Source organism: Diabrotica virgifera, chromosome 2, assembly GCF_917563875.1.
Source record: "Diabrotica virgifera virgifera chromosome 2, PGI_DIABVI_V3a".
Taxonomy (NCBI): domain Eukaryota; kingdom Metazoa; phylum Arthropoda; class Insecta; order Coleoptera; family Chrysomelidae; genus Diabrotica; species Diabrotica virgifera.
The window spans coordinates 247,288,950-247,309,796 of NC_065444.1; the positions used below are offsets into that span (position 1 = coordinate 247,288,950).

Sequence of the window (20,847 nt, forward strand, 5' to 3'; positions counted from 1 at the left end):
TAAGTTATATCAATGTATCTAATTGGTTAAAGTAAAAGAATTTTTGTATTAATAAACGTGATTGTAAAACCTAGATAAACTTCTTTATTTAAATTTAACCTGTATAATGCAAAATAATGATGACTGTTCTCGCCGAAAAGTTCTCTATAATTAATGTATGTAATGTAGAGTATACAATAAATTAAAATACCTAAATAAGAGGGCGGCAAAATTGTCTTCCGCCCCGGGCGGCCGACACTCACGCTACGCCACTGCAGATGGGCGATGCGAATATGCAAAAGTAGTTTAGACTTCGTCCTTAATCTAAATCTAGTGGGAGAAGAAGCAAGTTGAACACGAGAGTGGCCTAAGCGAGTCCGGTCGGGTAAAAGGCTCAGAGAATATGGCAATGGATAAGCTGAAGCCATAAAAGTAATTATGGAGAACAAAGATTAAAACTTGTTCTGTATAAAAAGATATGCCTTGGAAGAATTACAGAAAGGTCCTGGAAGTTGTGTACAGGATGTAGGTGGTGACCATTACTATGGTGCTCCCAAATCTAAAAATAAAGACAAAATTGAGAAACATCTTAATAAAAGGCGGAGAAAAAACATGCACAACTTTTACACGAAATCAAAAATAAGGTAGATGTTACTAATAGCGCGGTAGAATTTAAAACTATGAAGGGAACAGTGAAAGGGATCTTAAATTGGAAATAAGACAGCGAACAATCCTGGAAGTTAATTTTAAATTTCCGGACAAAACAATGAAGAGGTGATTGGAATTGAAGCATTGAAAGCAAACGGTAATAGTAACAGCCAACACGACAACCGAAAACTTTATAAGCAAAAAATGATCAGAATAAGGTTGTTATCATGGAAAATTGTAGTGTCTAAATATAGGCCAAAGAGGTGTTGCGCATGCCTATATTTTGGGCGCAATGAAACATATAAAGAAATAAAAGGTAGAGATAAGTTCCTTTGGAAAGAAGGCCATGATGTGAAAAATTACCAAAATACACCATACTGCGGCATGCGTAACAGTGAATACAGAACAAACACAAGAAGTTCAAAGGGGAGGAGGTAACTAGCCAGTTTTAATTAAAATACAGAAGAATCTAACAGGGTGGTAATACTTCAAGCAAACCTGGGGAGATGAAGCTCTGCACATGACATATTCATGATAAGAGGGGGGAAACTAGGGCGGATCTGAATAAAACTTTTTATTGAAAACCCCAATAAAAAGCTCACAACCAATGGAAGATGTATTGTAGACAACAGGCAAGACGGGTAGCAATCTATATCAGAAACAAAAATATGAGTGAAAACATACCTAAGGAAGGAGGGAATTGTGGTACTGGACCCTTGACCTCAGAATGCTCATCCTGGTGGCGATCTACATCTCCGAATACCGCACTAAGGGAATACAAGAATGTCGTGGTGGACATAATTAGCCATGCAATAGCAAAAAAGAGACTATTGCGGGTGACTTAAATGCAAAATCTGTCATGTGGAGGCACCATAGAATGATGGCAGAGAAGATAGAAGAGATGTGATCCAAGCAATGAACATATCGGTACTGAACAACAGCAAATCAACCTTCGTTGGAGAGGAAAGCCAGACTCGGGAGGAGGAAAACGACTGAATGGGATGAACTGGAAGGGGAAACATTGACCCATCATAGACACATCCTATATAATAGAAATGACAAAACAAGATGGGCCAAGACTCTACCATGTAGACCACGAAAACGATGATATAGAAATCTAGATCCATGATACGTGAGTTGGCGCTCACGGATGTGGGGCAAACTTAGAAGAAGACAAAATAAGCAGATCGACAGTAAATTATATAGGGTTTAAATATAATTTGTAATCTTGATGAGAAGTAAACGTGGAAAGCTCATACGAAAGTCCAATGAACTACTTTTTAATCAGCTTATTCCAAGACACTTCAATATCCATCCAATGTAATAATATTAAAGAAAAATTGGCGAAATTAAGTTAAATTTGCAAACATAAATCGTACGTATACTCTGCCCAAGAAAGCAATATTGCTAAGAAATTATAATAAAATTTAATGAAAATAGGCGTTATTGGACACAGTAACTGTGTTATTGGAGTACCTACAATACATGAAATATTATGTGTTGCCTAACTTCAGTAGTGAAGAATGATAATGTGTTAGAAAATAAGCAAATAAAACAAGTTAACTAGCTACTAGTTATTTAATATATGGAGAAACTGGAATAAAACTAGAGGGCTTTAAAATAATAATAAAATTTGGTAAATATACCGTACAACGAACATATTGAATATTTTTTATTTTTTGAAAGTTTCAGAACTAATGTCCATTTTGTACGTATATTTTTAGCAATTTAGCATCACAAATCAGCAATATAATATTATAAAAGGCTTCAACACTTATATTTTAGCTCAGAATTCCTAAAAAATGATTTGGGATATAAACATTTGATAAATAATAGAAAAGAAAGATATTCCCTTCCGATCTGGCAACTATGCATATTTGCATATATTTGATGTTTTTCTGTCAAAGTCAATGTGTCATGCTCTACGAATCCTAACAAAAAACAAAAGTCGCATAGGAAAGGTTTGAACAGGTTCGGTGCTGTTGTATTATTTTGTTTTATTATTATTTTTTTGTTGTGGTGGTGACTTATAACTTAACTCTAAACTAGATAAAGTACTTATCGGATCGAAGATAATTATTTCGCCAATAAAAGTGACAATGTTCTAGCTTCCTATTTATTGTTTTGTTCATTAAAGCTATGGACGAATCTTTGAGCTCTCAAATTATTGCTTACAAAAGTGTGATCGCGGACATCGATGACTTTATAGATTATTTAATTTCGATCAATCTTTTAAATGAAAATGCATATTTAGACGTTTGGAAACGGGTAAGATGTAGACACTTAAATATTCGGAGATTACTTTGTAAGTTTCTTTTGTTTCCAGCGACCACAAGATCGACTCAATGAATTGTTTAATAAGATTCCTTTGAATGGTAGTTCAGAGGCTGTTTTAAAGTATCTGAAGGAAAACTACCCTCACCATGAAAAGGAACTGGAAAATGAGAGGAATTACAGAATAGCATCTGTAAGGGGAAGCTTCCCAGAATTGCCTCCTTACTACGTTTCCAGGAAAACCCTGGTAAGTGAATGCCTTGAATGATTTCTAAGAATTGCAACAATTAATTTATATAGGTCATCAATATTATTTTTATTCAAGCAAATTTAAAAAATGGATTTTAGTAGTGATATAATTATATAGATACATGGTTTTTAACACGTTGCGGAACATCCATAAACTACGTCATAAAAATTTTGGAGTTTTTAATACTACCCCCCCTCCTTCCGTCGTAAAGCGTCGTTTTCAGTTGCCCCCCCTCATACCGACCTCGCAATTGCAACTCATGACCCCCTTTTTACTGATTTTTTTTTTAAATTCCAAGTTATTTCTGGATTTTTTAAAGTTAACTCTTAAAAATGAATAACCATTTTCAATTTCGTTGCAACACGAAACTACAGCCGCATCATTATTCCAGTTCAATCAAAGAGTGCAGCAAGCACCTCTACCGGTTTCGAAACTTATTAGTCTCTCATCAGAAGGCACATATGCTGCTCTCCCTGACCCAACTAGGATAAACCCCGACGTGCAGTCAAGGATTGCAATAAACGAAATGGCAGGGATGCCCTAGCGGCAACTGCTAGCAAAGGACTAAGTTTTCAATCTAATAGCTCATAAAACAACACCAAAAAATGTTACTCTACACTCTACATCCTACCAGATTGAAAACAATGGGAACCTTCTCTGGTAACACCTCCGAGGCTAAGTTGCCTCTGAGGCACCTCACGTTATGGCTTGCAAATTGTAGAAGCCTCGGAGGTGTTACCAGACAAGGTTTCCATTGTTTTCAATCTGGTAGGATGTAGAGTAACATTTTTTGGTGTTGTTTTATGTGCTATTAGATTGAAAACTTAGTCTTTAGCTCTCAAAGTTTATTTATGAATGTATCCAAATCAGTATTACTATGTAGCTCATTAATATCCGCATACTTTTTTCTCTCAATTCACTGTACAACTAATTAGCTTAATTGGGACAAAAGACAACACTTTTATCGGAGTTCCTATGATTTCTTAAATCTTGCTATTTATTTTGTTTTGATTTCAATGCCATTTCTTTTAAGTATAACTACAATGTACTAACTAAATAGAATATAATATTTTATTTCTATTCATTCTTGTAGAATTGCTTCACACAGAGTATTCAGTAAGTAAATGAATAGTTTAATATTTATTGCTTCCAGACGTTGTTCTGTATAGAAGCGTTTGTTTAAAGACATAGAACAATGTTTTATTGTTTGTTATTCTGTACAAAGCTGTTAGCAATATTATTAAGGCTGCGAGTGATAAAAACGAAATGAAAAGTATGCGACAAAAGTAATACATATACTAATTCTTTTTAATTCTAAAATAGGGTATATTTTTTATATTTGTAAACATCAAACGACGTCGGATGTGCACTCATGGCCCCCTCCCCTCTGTTGTATACCGTCGTAATAAGCAAAGTCCCCTCCTCCCCCTTTTCAACCACGTAGTTTATGAATGTTGCCTTGACTGCCATAATGTTAAAAAAAATGGGTTCCTGCGGCCACAAGGCTCCTGTTTCTATACTCTTGAGACAACTACGCTGTTTCTCGTGACTGTTATCGAAAACAACATGACACACAACATTTATGTCTCAGGGCAGCCAACGTGTTAAATATAAATTCAATTATAAGTTTCTATTATTAGTAGTCTGTATTACAAATTAAGTATAGGTAAATAATGGGTCATATGACCTTTTATTACACACATGAGCTATTTACTCTCATAAGTAGACTATATCGACTAAATTTTTCTTTGTCTTTCTACTGCACCAAACCCTTTGTTATTCAATTCTATATATTTTAAAGTTAATAATAATAATAGTCTCCCATTTTATAGTCTAATGTGGTTTTGGAATTATAGCAGGGTAGTCTGCTACCTCTAGGGTCTAGAGTCTAGGGCCTACTGTATAAAAGGAAGGTAACAGGGCCAGTGCTACACTTCAACCTAATATTATCCCTGGTTCTACCCAAGATACTCATTTTATTCAGGCTGAGTCGACATGGGGCCTATAGACATTTTTAAAAATGTCTAGATGTTCTTTCCACCATACCACTGGGATTTGATCCCCGGCCTACCTGAGTGGATGTCAGACATCCTACTATGGCTACCACATTCTGAGTTATTCGACCCTATTTTTAAAAGTTCATATGTATTTTTTTTGTAATTTTTTCATGTGGGGTGGAGTTTGTCATTAACAAATAACTTATAAAGAAAAACAATTTACCGAATGGCTTCAAGTCAAATGATTTTAGTTATATGTCATCTAAATAAAGACTTTTTCTATCTTGGTATTTTTTTGAAAAATGGTTTCATTTCCAGTTATTTGCAATTTTTTGTTGAACAAATGCCTTAATTGGTGATTTAGGGATTTTTTCTGAAAATTACTAAATGAACTGCAATTCTACAAACAGTTTTATAATCTTAAAACCTTACTGTACAAGTAAGAATATTTTGACAAGGATAAGTGGTTTCTTATATGCTGTAAACAAGGCCAAACAGAGAGCAACAGCGTTGGAAAAAATGATGACCTATATTTTGCATAATAATTATTTCCATCACTGTTGCTCTCTGTTTGGACTTGTTTGCAGCATATAAGAAACCACTTATCCTTGGCAAAATATTCTTACTTGTACAGTAAGGTTTTAAGATTATAAAACTTTTTGTAAAATTGCAGTTCATTTAGTAGTTTTTTAGAAAAAATATTCAAAAACTCACTAATTAAGGCTGTTTTATCAGTTGAAGCACATTGCAATGTTAAGTGGGCGTATCACTTACTTTCGTAGACTGCTGACGTCAGACACACGTGACTCCCTACTTGAAATTGATTGGAAGTAGGGAGTGCGACCGACAATTCGATCTTTACTCAGTGGCGCCGGCGGAAAAGTATTTTAATGACAACAAAATGCATTATTCTCCATTCAAATTAGTTTTGTCGGGAATACCTTGTTAGATTGATTTTATCGTGGATAATATTTTAAAAAGAATTATCACATTTTTGTCACATAGTTTGGCCTAGGTCAAACTAGTTTATCCTGATATAATAAAGATTCACACTTCAGGATAAACTAGTACGGCCTTCTTCTTCTTCTTGTAGTGCCTATCCGTTTCGGATATTGGCGGCCATCATGGCAATCTCTACTTTTCACACTGCTGCTCTGAAAAGATTTGTAGTGGTTGTGTTGAACCACGTACGTAGATTTTTCAGTCAGGAAATCCTTCGCCTAGTACGGCCTAGCCTACACTAATTTAGCCGAGTCGAAAGTAATTTGACGAACATGTAAGGACTTTTACATGCGGGGAATTCCCAAATTACGTCCTTTATAATCCAAGGATGGTACTAAAAGTGAGAAATTTGACCTAGGCTGTCTGTCCGTCGGTCCGTCTGACCGCGAATATAACTGCTCCGTCACTATACTAGGTAGAATGACAAATAAGGTGTCCAATGAAAGCTTATGATCCAAGGATGGTACCAAAGGTGAGAAATTTGAGCTAGGCTGTCTGTCCGTCGGTCCGTCCGACCGCGAAAATAACTGCTCCGTCACTATACCAGGTAGAATGAAAAATGAGGTGTCAAATAAATGCTTTTAATCCGAAGATGTTATTAAAGGTGAGAAATCTTAGCGAGGCTGTCTGTCCGTCTTTCCGTCCGATCGCGAATGTAATTCTTCCGTCAATATACCAGATATAATGACAAATGAGGTGTCAAATGAAAGCTTAGAATCCAAGGCTGGTACTAAAGGTGAGAAAGGACCCCGCAGAAACCTTATGGGAAATGGCTCTCTGTCAAATGCTCTGATACTTTGGATTCTGGTAGTCCTTGATATGTAGAACAAAAGACTTCATGGGCGCGTAGCTCCAAAAAATTATAGTTCTGAGATATAAGCCTCTGAAGTTATAGGTACAGTGAGGACGTTTGAGTTGAAATAAATTCATTTTCTCGAGAATGGGAGACTCTGGAGATAAATTACGAATCAGATCGATTTTTATTTTTAAATAATAATTTTTTGGCGTATATATCATACTAGTGACGTCATCTATCTGGGCGTGATGACGCAATCGGTGATTTTTTTTAAATAGGAATAGGGGTCGTGTGATAGCTCATTTGAAAGGTAATTTAATTCTCTATTCACTAATGTAAACATTAACATAATTATTTATACAGGGTGGCCAAAACTTTTTTTTAATTAAATTAATTGAGACAAAAAGAAGAATGTATATAATTTATTTATTTCAAAATACATTTTACTGCTGTCAGAAAACAGAAAAAAATGTTAATTTGAAAAATAAACATTGCCTTTCGCTTAAATTAAATGTCCAAACTGCTAAGAGGTAGGTGGGTGGCAGCTTTAATATTGAATTTAAGCAAAAAACAATATTTATTTATCAAATAAACATTTTTTTCTGTTTTCTGACAGCAGTAAAATGTATTTCGAATTAAATAAATTACATACATTCTTCTTTTTGTCTCAATTAATTTAATTAAAAAAAAATTGGGCACCCTGTATAAATGATTATGTTGATGTTTATATTAGTGAATAGAGAATTAAATAGCCTTTCAAATGAACTATCACACGACCTCTATTACTATTTAAAAATATCATCGATTGCGTCATCACGCCCAGATGGATGATGTCACTAGTATGATATATATGCCAAAAATTATAATTTAAAAATAAAAATTGACCTGATTCGTAATTTATCTCCAGAGTCGCCCATTCTCGAGAAAATGAATTTATTCCAACTCAAACGTCCTCTTTATACCTACCTATATCTTCAGAGGCTTATATCTTAGAACTATGATTTTTTGGAGCTACGCGTCCATGGAGTCTTTTGTTCTACACATCAAGAATTACCACAATCCTAAGTTTCAGAGCATTTGACAGAGAGCCATTTCCCATAAAGTTTCTGCGGGGTCCTTTGTTCTAGGACTTCCGGTTCTAGACGCTCACTTCAGGCCAAACTAGTTTGGGCTTTAGTAACATTCTTGGATTATAAGCTTTTATTTGACACCTCATTTTTCATTCTACCTGGTATAGTGACAGAGCAGTTATATTCGCGGTCGGACGGACCGACAGACAGACAGCATAGGTCAATTTTGTCACTTTTAGTACCATCCTTGGATTATAAGCTTTCATTTGACACCTCATTTGTCATTCTACCTGGTATAGTGACGGAGCAGTTATATTCGCGGTCGGACAGACCGACAGACAGACAGCCTAGGTCAAATTCCTAACTTTTAGTACCATCCTTGGATTATAAGCTTTCATTTAACACTTTGCTGAAAAATCTACGTACGTGGTTCAACACAACCACTAAAAGTCTTTTCAGAGCAGCAGTGAGAAAAGTAGAGATTGCCATGATGATCGCCAATATCCGAAACGGATAGGCACTAGAAGAAGAATAAGAAGAAGGCCGTACTAGTTTATCCTGAAGTGTGAATCTTTATTATATCAGGATAAACTAGTTTGGCCTAGGCTAAACTAGTTTGGCCTGAAGTGTGTTTATTTATATCAGGATAAACTAGTTTAGCCTACGCGTGATATGATAAACTAGTTTGACCTAGGTCATACTAGTTTATCCTAGGCGGTTAGGCCAAAGTAGTTTGTCCCGAAATCGGGTTTGGCCGGTAACATATAGATTATTTTAATATATTTATAGGTTGCAGTTACATAAAAAAAGTATCCAATTGATGAATAAAACACAAATCGTGGATAGTAGTATAATACACCCTGGGACTCATTTCTTATCTTGTCAACTTATATCTCTAAACTAATGTAATACTTAAAAATACGCGTAAACTAAAGAACTTGTAACTTATACCACTAAACTAATAATATATTATGTACTTAAAATACCCGTAAACTAAATAAGTTTAATGTTTTCAAAATAATACTGTAATAAGAATACTGTAAACACTAAGAAGCAAGTTGATGAAGAAAATACAAGAATGAATAACTGGAAATGGATTCTAATAATTCAAGCGAACTGACCGACTGACCGTACGTTCATGAGATTTGTCGTCACAAAGGCGACAACGATGAAACTAAGCGCCAATGCTGCGTAACTCGTTTCATTATTAGATTTCAATATTTTTAGCAAATTTTCTTCAAAGTTGGAACACGCTTTTCTCGATTATTACTGGACACAGAAAGGTGAAAAAAGAATCAACGATTACAGAAAAAAAAACTCTTTCAAGTGATGGGAGTAAAAAGTTTGGTTATAATAGAACGTTAAACATTATAATCTAATTTTTCAACAGAATTTTCAAAAAAATAAAAAAAGTAAAACCATCATTTTAAAGGCAACATAATTTCGAACAACGTGTCCAAATTTCGAGACATTCTGTCGGTAAATAACAGAGAAAACACTGTCCCTAGGTTTTGGTGCACCGATAAAACAGCCTTAAGACATTTGTTTAACAAAAAATTACAAATAATTCGAAAAGGAAACAAAAAGGAATTAGAAAACATTTTTCGAAAAATTACTAAGAAAAAGTGTTTATTTAGATGAAATACACTTAACACGTTGGTTACCAATGATACTGTCATGATTCTGTGTTGTGATACCATATGTAGGATCAGTCAGGGTAATTGGAAACACTATTTGAAATATCATGACATGTGAAATTTATTTAAAAATATACTGTTTTATATTATAATAAAATAAAAGCTTTTGGCTATTATAAGATAAGTCTACAGTAGAATGTCTTAAAAACTAGTAATAAAAAGTGGCAAAAAATGAGATATTCAAAGTTTCTATTTACCCCAGAAAATTTAAGAAAAAAATTAAAAAATGGGGTAAAAGTAAACAACAATCTCAGGCTTTTAAACACATAACAATATGGTGTTCAATTTTGGCTGACGATGCAGTAGGCACACTAGTTCCATCTTATTAGTTGGTATGTTTACTTGAATACTGTAGTAAGCAGCAGCCTAGAGTATTTTATTGGTTCTCTCTTCCGTATGTAGTTCCTCAACATTTTAAAAATGGCAAGATCTGTAACCTTAACATAAAAAATTGATTTCCATTTACTTCACATTGTTTCCTTAACATAAAAAATTAATTTCCATTTACTTCACATTGCTTCCATTTACTCCTAGCAGGTGTTTTCATTTACCCCATGCTCAAGATTTAAGGGGGTAATTGTGAACGCTTACTGTACTGACTTCTTGTAGTAAATAACATTCAAATTAACATTGTAGGCAATATAAATATTCTTGTAGTAGCTATAAATTATATAATCACTATAAGTACCTAATACACAGAGATAAAATTTGTAGAATATTGGCACTGTTTTAAATCTATTTATGTGTTTAAAAACAATCAAATTTAAATTGCACAGAATGGACATTCACTTGGTTTGTAAACAAATGAATAACCTACCACCTACCACACAATAAGCAAAGATGGAATTGTAATTCTGTGTATGTGATATTGTTGTAATATTTCATTTCTAGCTGTAGGGAGTACTGTTTCCAATCACCCCTGTTTCCAATTAACCTGACTGACCCTATCACCAGTGATCAACTTTTTTGGTTTATCAAGTCTAAGCAAATTTATGACGGTATAACAGCGACTGAAGCTGTTGTATCACCTGCCATTAATATGGGAGCCAAATCCTTCTATTTGAAGCCATTCAGGAATTTTTTTTCTGTCCCCTTGTGAAATTAAAAAAAATACCTACATTTGAATTTTGAAAAATATATAAAGTCGAATAAAATGGAATTGCGCAACTTGAAAATACTTTTCATCTCATATTTTTTTGGTTTTTGTTTTTAACTCGATATCAAACCTATTGAAAAATGGCCTCGGAAAATGCTAAAATTTATTTTTTTCAGTATTTTTAATTGTTTGTTTTCATTTTTAAGTAAGCATTTTACAAAAAAATTACAAGAATAACTCTCATCTTAAAATAACCCAAATTATTAAAAAAAGGTGATTCGAAGAGGGAAACGTAATTTTTTTATAATCTGTTTAAAAATTGTGATAAATAAATAAGTAGGTTGCCTTGGAAAATTTTCGGTAAACTTTTATACAGAGAATGTTGACATCGTAATTTTATTATTAAAACAATTTTCAGCTTATTGGGACCGTGCAAGTTCGGAAAAGCGACACCTATTTCTACGCTCTGAACTTTTATTCGCACTTTTAATTATATTGGCCAATCATATGGTCCTGGTTACTGGATAATTGTCAAGGCCATAGTCCAAAAAAAATAATAAGAAGAAAAAATAAGATTTAGGTTGTGTTATTCAAACGTAAACAATTGTATGTAGTAAATAAAATTAGTTATTAAAATGCAGTATTGCAAGCAAAATACAATTAATTAAATTTACCTTTATATAATAATTGCATATCATATCAATATTGTGAAGCAATATATAATGTTTCTTCTTAAATGACAATAGGTATGAAATGTACGTCAATTTGACAATTTCAGTTGACAATATGAATTATTTAAGAAAGTTGCAATATTTCTCCGCTATTCGCGCACGATCGTTTCGCGTATCCCTTCCAAGTACTTGCACACCGCGAATAATATACCCGCCCTAAAATAATTGCGATGTGAATTTAAAAGCGTAGGATCAAAATTTCTCGCCAATGTGTTTTAAATGCATTCATTTTTTTCGAATCCTGGTAAAACTAAGAAGTATTTTTGAAAATTTTAAACGCAGAATAAAATGCATTATAACCGCGGACCGAAAGTCGTTAAAAACTTTTTTCTTCAAACGTCAAATAATGATGACATTACTTATCTAACTTGATCCTGTCAAAGTTTGATGTCTCCGCCGGCAGCAGTTTTTTTTTTCCATTTCTTTACGGCGGAGGGAAAAATGTTGTCATGGCAACAATATGAAACATGTCACAAACCAACAATACAAATGTCATTAACAACAATTAAACATCATTTTTATTTATAGTAATATTAAAAGTACAATTAGTTAATGAGGCATTTTCAATATTGAAACCGTGCAAAAATGTTCCCGACTCTTGATACGCATTGGTAATTGTTGATGATACTGATGGTCGAGCACAACTTTCAGCAATCATTCCCGATGTTGGCGAATCATGAGGGTTTAAAAATTTTTAAGCATTATCGTTCTTATTTCTTATTGAATCCTCTATATATCCTTCGGCAACCGTGCTTGATTTCCAGCCCCCATGTCGTTTGAGGCATTCTAGATTTCCGCCTCCATCAATTAAAGGTGTTGCTGAAGTTCGTCGTAAAGAGTGACCCGTGTACTATTTATGGTTGAAAATTGTTACGTTTGAAGAAAAAATAGTATACTTTATTCGGCAAAGAAGCGACTTTTCTTGACTTGCCCTCTATTACGCGCCTCACTTCGTTCGGCGCGTAATATCGGGCGCGTCAAGGAAAGTCATGCTTCTCTGCCTCATAAAGTAATATACTATTATTATGTTTATTTTAATAAGTTACAAGAGTGAAAATAAAGAGAAAATTTACTGTGATTTTTAATTTCAAATATCTCATTCAAAAATTTTTTTGGTTACTCTAAGGTGTATTTTGTTTTTTTTGCGAAGGTTAAAACGGTACCGATAATTTAATTGTTTGTGACCAAAATCCCGTCTAATATTGACAATGCATCTGTACAGATATTTGAAAATCCGTCACAAAAATTCCGCCACCCAAAATTTTTAATTAAGTTTAACAATTTATAACTTTATTATTTGTACTCCGATTTTCAAGATTCTTGTATCAGTTTGTAGGTATATGTCGTATTGATGTCGTTTGTTATTGTTGCGGTAACAAAAAATTTGTGCTTTGGCATTATGCGGTAGTGAATGGAAGCGTTGTATTTTCACCTAATTTCAAAAAATTCAGTGGAAAAATTGGGATGCTGCTTTTGTTTCATACCCCTTTTGTATTATCCTGGAAGTATCCCTAAGATTTTGTTTTTTGAACTATCTGAATATCTCTTTTCTTGTAAGAGCTGTACAATTTTTTGTAAATAAAAACATTGATAGACTCATAAACAGAAATAGAGATTGGATTGATTCGACGTCATCCTAGGCCTGCAGAAAGTTTGGAACAGTTATGGCCCTGGTAAAGGAATATCAGGCTATTCCCCAGGCAAGGATAAAACATATTTATTCGATGCCAAACAGCTTGCGAGCAGTTGTTGCTGCGAGAGGTGGACATATCCGCCATTGAATTGTTTTGTTGTTAATTTTGTTTTGTGGTGTTAATTTTAGTGCCTTTGATATGTTTAATTAAATAAACCTTCAAAGCAGTGTTTTTATTTACAGCTTTTACAGGAGAAGAGATATTTGGATAATTCAAAAAACAAAATCTTAGGAATACCTCCAGGATGATACAAAAGGAGTATGTAACAAAATCAGCCCTCCAATTTTTCCACAGAATTTTTTAAAGTTAGGAGAAAATATAACGCTTCCTTCCATTCACCCCCGTATAATGCCATCTAAGTTAAAAAATTTTGTTACCGTAATAATAACAAAAGATGTAAATACATGTAACTACAAACTGATGTAAGAATCCTGAAAATCCGAGTACAAATAATAAAGCTATAAATTGTCAAACTTACTTACTTAAATTGTGTAATCAAAAATTTTGGGTGGCGGAATTTTTTGCCGGTGAATGTATAAAAACTACTCGACCGATCGGTCCCCTCTTTTGCACATATAGTAACTACATAAAACCTCACATTGTGAAATGTGCTTTAAATATTTTTATTGTTTATTATAATTATAGACAATTGAAAAAAATGCTTACTTTCGAATGTAATTTGCAATAACTTTTTTGTTTATAACATTTATAATCTTTATTATTACATTTATAATGTAATAATTTAGAAAGTCTCATTGTAATCCATTCTCTGACTATCGAAAAGATGGAATTCAGCTAGGAACCATTTTGTTGAACTGCATCTGTAGACCAGGAAGGATCTGTTTTTAGGTGGATGTGAGAGGTGGCATTCGGATTTTTGCGGATAAAGTTAGGTGATAACTAATAATTGACTTATCCTCGTTCTCAAATATGCCCGGAACATTAATAAAAAAAATAAAATATTTAAAAATTTCAAAAAATTTCATTTATTTTTCTATTTTTTTTTTGCTTATAACTTTAAAACGATTCATTTTGGAACAAAGTCGTAAAGGAATAAAACAAAGATAATTAAATTTTCTATCAGATACGATTGGTTAAAAATGTCTTAATTTAACACCCTTGCTGCAAAATAGCAATAAATATAAAATAAAGGGGCAAAACAAGCCTGTCCTTATTCAATGTTTTTCCATCACTTAGGTTACACTTGGAACCTTCCTAATTCGCTTAGAAAATTTTTGTAATGTGCTAAAACCGTCCACCAAATTTCATTAAAATTGACTTACTAGATTTTGCATAATAATTTTGCAATCTAAACTTTTTTTTAAAAATTAAAATTTTTTAAAATCTTGCACAACAAAAACTAGAACATACAAAGATTTGTCAATTTTTTTACTTATAAAGAAGCACTCCACCTATCTAATGCACTTTACAGAATTGAAATCGGATTATTTAAGCAGACTCAGCAATGTTTTAAAGTTAAACAATTTTTTGGTTATAAACAATAACAATATAAACAAATTAGTGCTGTGTCCAGGAGGGGGTGCTACGGGCTCCTTTATTTAGATGGACTTACCCAAGTTTTTTTTTATATATTTTGACCCGTAGAACACGAATTTTTTGGTTAACAGTTGATCCGGATGTCGATAAGATTGTTATAAACAAAGAACTTGAGGAATTACATAACATCGATTTTTCGCAAAATTAAACATTTTTTTGTATTTCTTGGGTAATTCTAAGCAAAAAATGTTCTTACAAGTTTTTTCGTAGGATACATAGTTTTCGAGATAAACGCGGTGGAACATTAAAAAAATCGAAAAATTGCAATTTTTGAACGAGAATAACTTTTGATTAAAAAATAAAATAGCAATTCTGCTGACAGCATTTGAAAGTTTAAGTCAAATTATACCGGTTTTAATTATTTGCATTGCTAAAAATGAATGTTTTTATTATTAAACAAAGCTATTTCTTTATAAGTCAAAAAATTGTTTATAATTTTAAAACATTGCTAAGGCCCTTAAATAATCCCATTTTAATTCTGTAAAGTGTATTAGATAGGTAGAGCACCTCTTTATATGTATGTAGAAAAATTAGCCAACTTCTAAATGGTCTACTTTTTGTTCAGAAAGATTTTTAAAAATTTGAACTTTTTTAAAAACATTTATATTGCAAATTTATTATGAAAAATCTATTAGGTCGATTTTAATGAAATTTGGTAGACCATTTAAGTAAGTTATAAAAATTTTCTAAGCGAATTACTAAGGTTCTAGTGCCACCAAAGTGGTTAAGAAACATTGAATAACAACAGGCGTATTTGCCCCCTTATTTTGTATTTATTGCTATATTGCAGAAAAGGTAATACCTTAAGACATTTTTGAACAGTCGTATATCATACAAAATTCAATTATCTTTATTTTATTTCTCTACGACTTTGTTCCAAAACGAACCGTTTTAAAGTTATAATCAAAGAAAGCAGAATAAAATCGATGTTTTTCGAAATTTTTAAATATTTTAATTTTTTTATTAATGTTCCGGGCATATTTGAGAAGGAGCATAAGTCAATTATTATTACTGAAGGTGTCACCTAACTTTATCTGCAAAAATCCGAATGCCACCTCTCACATCCAAAAATATACGTTTTTTTACAGATTAGTTAGGGTTACCATAAGTCCGGATTTCGTCCGGACAGTCCGGATTTGAAAGACATGTCCGGATTGGCGTCCGGATATGAGAAATGTCCGGATTTTTTCTTTACTAAAAGAAATGAAAAACACTTGGCCGAACGGTGAATTATTTGATGAGAGCTCGTCACTTCTCCAAGTTCTAAAAGAGCTGAAACCTAAATGGACTTTACTACCTAAAGAAGAAACCCCAAACACTAATGACAAATGGAAAAAAATATTTGAAGCATTTTCTAAAAGCAACGTTACCTTTATGAATATTTTTAAAATAGTAGAATTCATCTTTTGTCTGCCTGGTACTTCGGCTACTGCTGAACGTATCTTTTCGATTATTATTTTAACTACCTTTTCTATTTTAAAAATATTTTTTATATCGTTCTCTAATATTATTTTCTAGGACTAAAGTATGTTTAAATATAACTGTATTTTATGTTTAAACATAGATGTATTTTAAACTGGCAGAGATTTTTGATGTTAGTTGCATATTGTAGTAAAACAGCTGTACTTTTAATTGTGCCATATGCATTTCGCTTATATGTACAATGTAGAGGCAGCAACACAGTGAAATTCACATTTTACATTTTCTACAACCCCTTGGAGCACCTCTGTCCGGATTTGGTCTTAATAAATTATGGTAACCCTAAGATTAGTCCTGGTCTACTAACTGAAGTAACCGTATCACGTGCTAACGCGTGATCCGCAGGCAATGGGTTAAAGAGCAAGTATTTTCAAGAAAGTCGCTTGTTAAATGTTTTCATCTACAATGCGTAGTTTTTTCACAATATTTAAATGAATGAAAAAGTCGTTTTTTGCTTAAATGTTAATACAGTCGGAAAAATGAAAGAATACCCTTGAACGAACATATAAAACACGCTGTATTTTCCTGTCACCGTGTCACAAAGAAAATTGCCCAGCGCAAGTACATGTAATAATAATTATTACATGTACTTGCGCTGGCCAATTTTCTTTGTGACACGGTGACAGGAAAATACAGCGTGTTTTATATGTTCGTTCATGGGTATTCTTTCATTTTTCTTACTGTAAAAACCATGACGCATCAAAAACTTCGATACCCACGATATGGTTCACCTTTTCTATTGACTTCCTCTAGATATTCCAGTTGAAAAAAAAGCGAGCAGAAAGTTTTTGATTTTTAAAAGCTTCGTTTCCTGGGGTATTCAAAATGCAGGGAAAAGATGTATTGCACAATTAGAACATTTACATAGCAACTGTGCATATACATAACTATGAAACGCATCTAGGTATGTCTTGCTTTTCTCGATCTTTCATAAAATTGGAGATGGGCCTGTTTTTATTTTTTTTTTAAAAAATGAATAATTTAATTAACTAGAAGCAGAAATGTTGCAAAATTTTATAGTTTGTCTCAATTTCAAGTTGCGATATCAAAAAGTCATCTTGTGGAAAAGGAATGCCAGCTGCTCTCCCTATCACCACACTACAAAAAGTACTTTCATTTTACAGAATTATTTACGTCTTCTTTTACCTCTGAAAATTTCGAGTCTTAACCAAAATAAACAATTTTTTTCAAAAAAAAATTCAATTATGGATTTTCTTGGTCATAGATGAAGTTAAAATAAACAACTTACTTAACTTAGTAATCTAATCTATACATAACTCAACTGTATGATCTATAATTTTGTTCTAAATTTCCATCAGAAATCTGCACATTAATTTTGATCCCATTTATTTTTATTTGCATTAATATCCAAGGAATCCTTGAAACTTTGTCATACCTTCGTCACTATTGTTGTTTAGATATTTTTATTCACTAATCTACTACTATACATAACAAATCTGTGTGTATTTTAGGAAACATTTGCGATTTCTCCGAATTTCTTGTGGTTTGGAATATCAAGGACATGATTAATTTTGTTCACAACAAATAAGTAATTTTTTTTATTTAGCTAATGCCTCGACAACTAATTAGGCCATTAAAATGTTACATTTTTTAGGCCATACCTTGCATTTGTTAGAGGAGTCAATTTTATTTCTTTAATGTGTAGGTGGTGTCAGTAGAAGCTTAAGTTCAAGTTTTTGGGGTCGGGACCCTTGTCCCCCGGCCGCCATCTTGGAAATGGGGTGCAAAGGGGTTTCGCGCTATATCTCGTAAACTACCAACCCTATGGAAAATCTAATGAAACATAAAATGTAGCAAATCAAATTTTATGCAATTTTGTTTCTATTACTTTTTATCGTCAAGTGACCAACAAAAAAGATATAAACAAAAATAAGTAAAAATTTTTTAACAAGTTTCTTTTTGGAGGTTATAACTTTTTTTCAGTTCATTTTAAAATAAAATAGCCGTAAATCAATTTTGTAGAGGGTTTTTCAGCGAACAATTTCCACTATAAGTTTATTTAATTCTATTTATGTAATAGGTTTTACAGCGCTCCAAACTTCACCAGATGCTCGAATGCTCAAAGGGATACAATAAAAAAAAGGTTAGGCTTACTTTTCTATCTATATAAATTTCTTATTCATACAATTTATTATGACTTTAACATTCGTATGCTATTATTAATGTATTTTTGACCTTTCTCCCCACTATAAAACTTATAACCGTAAGCATATTAGAAAAGGCCCAAGAAGTTGTTTGAGGACAAATTCGCCGGTCCAGAAGAAGAATGACGCAACCGCAACATACAAAATTCTTAAGAAGAACAAAAAAACGGTTTTGATATCAAAATTAACAAGTATGATCAAAATTAGCCATCCACCACACCGTGATCAGGATCTCGAGATATAAGCGTTTTTTGGGGTGTGTCGCTTGTCTATGAAGTAACATACCTTTTTTCCTATTTAGTCCAGGAACCGAAGCATTTCACCTCGCAATTTTTACAGAATGGATCGATTTGCTTGAAAATTTGAGAATAAGTAGTGGATAGTTCAAGGATCAAAATCTATATGATGCCGAAAGGCGCTTTTACCATGGGGTCGGTTGCCACCCCATCTTAGGGGTGGAAATTTTTTATTATATTTTGACTGCAAAAGTTGATAAAAACATTCATTCTAAGCAAAAAATGTTCTATACATTTTTTTGATAAAATTAATACTTTTCGATTTATTCGCTATCGAAAGTGTTAGTTTTATATAGAAAAATTCAATGTTTTTCGATATATACTCATTTACCATTCACTCAATTTTTGCCGTAGAAAAAATTTTTTCGAAACAATTTCTTGGGAATTAAATAACCTACAATTTCATATAAAAACATTTTTTCGTATATCTGATGCTAATCTTTCTATTTTGAAGAAAATGGCATTTTTTACCAAACTACAAAAAGTCGTTATTAGCTTTTAACTCTAGTTTTTTAAAAACTAATCATTCTAAGCCAGTCAAACTTTTAAAACCTATTAATAATACATAAATAAAGAAGAATTAATAAGGCCAATGACTAAAAGCAAAGCTAACTTACATTATTATGCTTCCAATTGGATTTCTTTTTTTTTTTTGAAAAAATATATTGATTTTTTAACCGTAACCTTTTTCATTTTTATCTTAGAAAGTTTGTTAAAAAATAATTTTGTAGGTTTTTACAAGATCTATAAGACTATTAATACCAAATCCTTTTAAAATCCTCAGTCGCAAAAAGTGGTGACTCTGAAAGGGTTGGTAAATGTGATTTTTGCATGTTATTACAAGTTTTAATTGTCAATAGCTCACTCAATTTTTACCGCAGAGAAAATTTTTGCAAACCACGTTCTTGGGAATTAAATAAGCTACAATTTTATATTTAAATATTTTTTTGTATCTCTGATGATAATCTTTATATTCTGAAGAAAAGGGAATTTTTTACCAAACTTCAAAAATCCGATATTTGCTTTTGACTCCATTTTTTTAAAAACTAATCATTCTAAAGCCAGTTAAACTTCTAGAACCTATTAATAATACATAAGTAAAGAAGACGAAATAAGGTCAATGACTAATTTTAATCAGGGTGGTGATTAGGGGTTTGCTTTCGATCACTTTTTCGCTGAAAAATATAGGGTCTGACATTCTTTTCATTCTAAGCCACCTAATTTTTGAGCTAAATACTTTCTTTTTATTTCTGAAGATAGATATTTTTAAATACTTCAAATTAGTTTAAACAAGTGATCCTCGAAAAATGCATAGTTTTCCCGTCTTTTGACTTTGAAACTACAATATTTAGCATTTGCCGAAGAAGAGCTAACATATAATAAAGTATAGCTCGATTACTTTTGATCTTAAAGAAAATTAAAAAAACAGTTTTGTTGATTTTTTCAAAAGGTAGGTACATTTTTGTTAAGCAAAGTTGTTTTGATAAAACAAAAACTTTTTGAGTTATTTGCAGAAAACTGATTAAAAACATTAATTTTTTTAATATAAAACTAACACTTTCGATAGCGAATAAATAGAAAACTATTAATTTTATCAAAAAAATGTATAGAACATTTTTTGCTTAGAATGAATGTTTTTACCAACTTTTGCGGTCAAAATATAATAAAACATTTCACCCCCGACATGGGGTGGCAACCACCCCCATGGTAAAAGCGCCTTTTGGCATCATATAGATTTTGATCCTTGGACTATCCACTACTTATTCTCAAATTTTCAAGCAAATCGATCCATTCTGTAAAAATTGCGAGGTTTTGTCCTATTTTAAGCTTCATTACTTGGACTAATTGTATATTTTGACTTAAATTTTACAAAAAACTTCTTCATGAATCATATTTTGTTGCTGTGTTGGTAAAATTATAAACTAAAAAGTTTGTCACTCAACTTTTTTAACTAAACATTAAACTAACGAAATATGGTGACAAAATGTTTAAAAATTAACAACTCCCTTTATAATGTGTTTAAACATTTTGTACAAATTTTATTGTTATCTAAATACCTCAAAGATGACACAGTAAAAGTTTCAAAAGGAAATATTTACAGCGACGAATGATACAG

The 20,847-nt window shown here is 32.3% G+C and overlaps 1 protein-coding gene across 2 annotated transcripts in view; it reads left to right on the plus strand.

Moving 5' to 3' along the window:
- The first annotated feature begins 2,536 nt into the window (after positions 1-2,536).
- Positions 2,537-20,847, plus strand: part of LOC126880520 (apoptotic protease-activating factor 1-like) — a 155,439-nt gene continuing 137,128 nt past the window's right edge. For both annotated transcript variants that reach the window (XM_050644421.1, XM_050644422.1), the window contains exons 1-2: positions 2,537-2,895; positions 2,954-3,148. In XM_050644421.1, the coding sequence (XP_050500378.1) occupies positions 2,767-2,895; positions 2,954-3,148 (324 nt within the window). In that variant the 5' untranslated portion in view covers positions 2,537-2,766. The remainder of the gene's footprint in view (positions 2,896-2,953; positions 3,149-20,847) is intronic.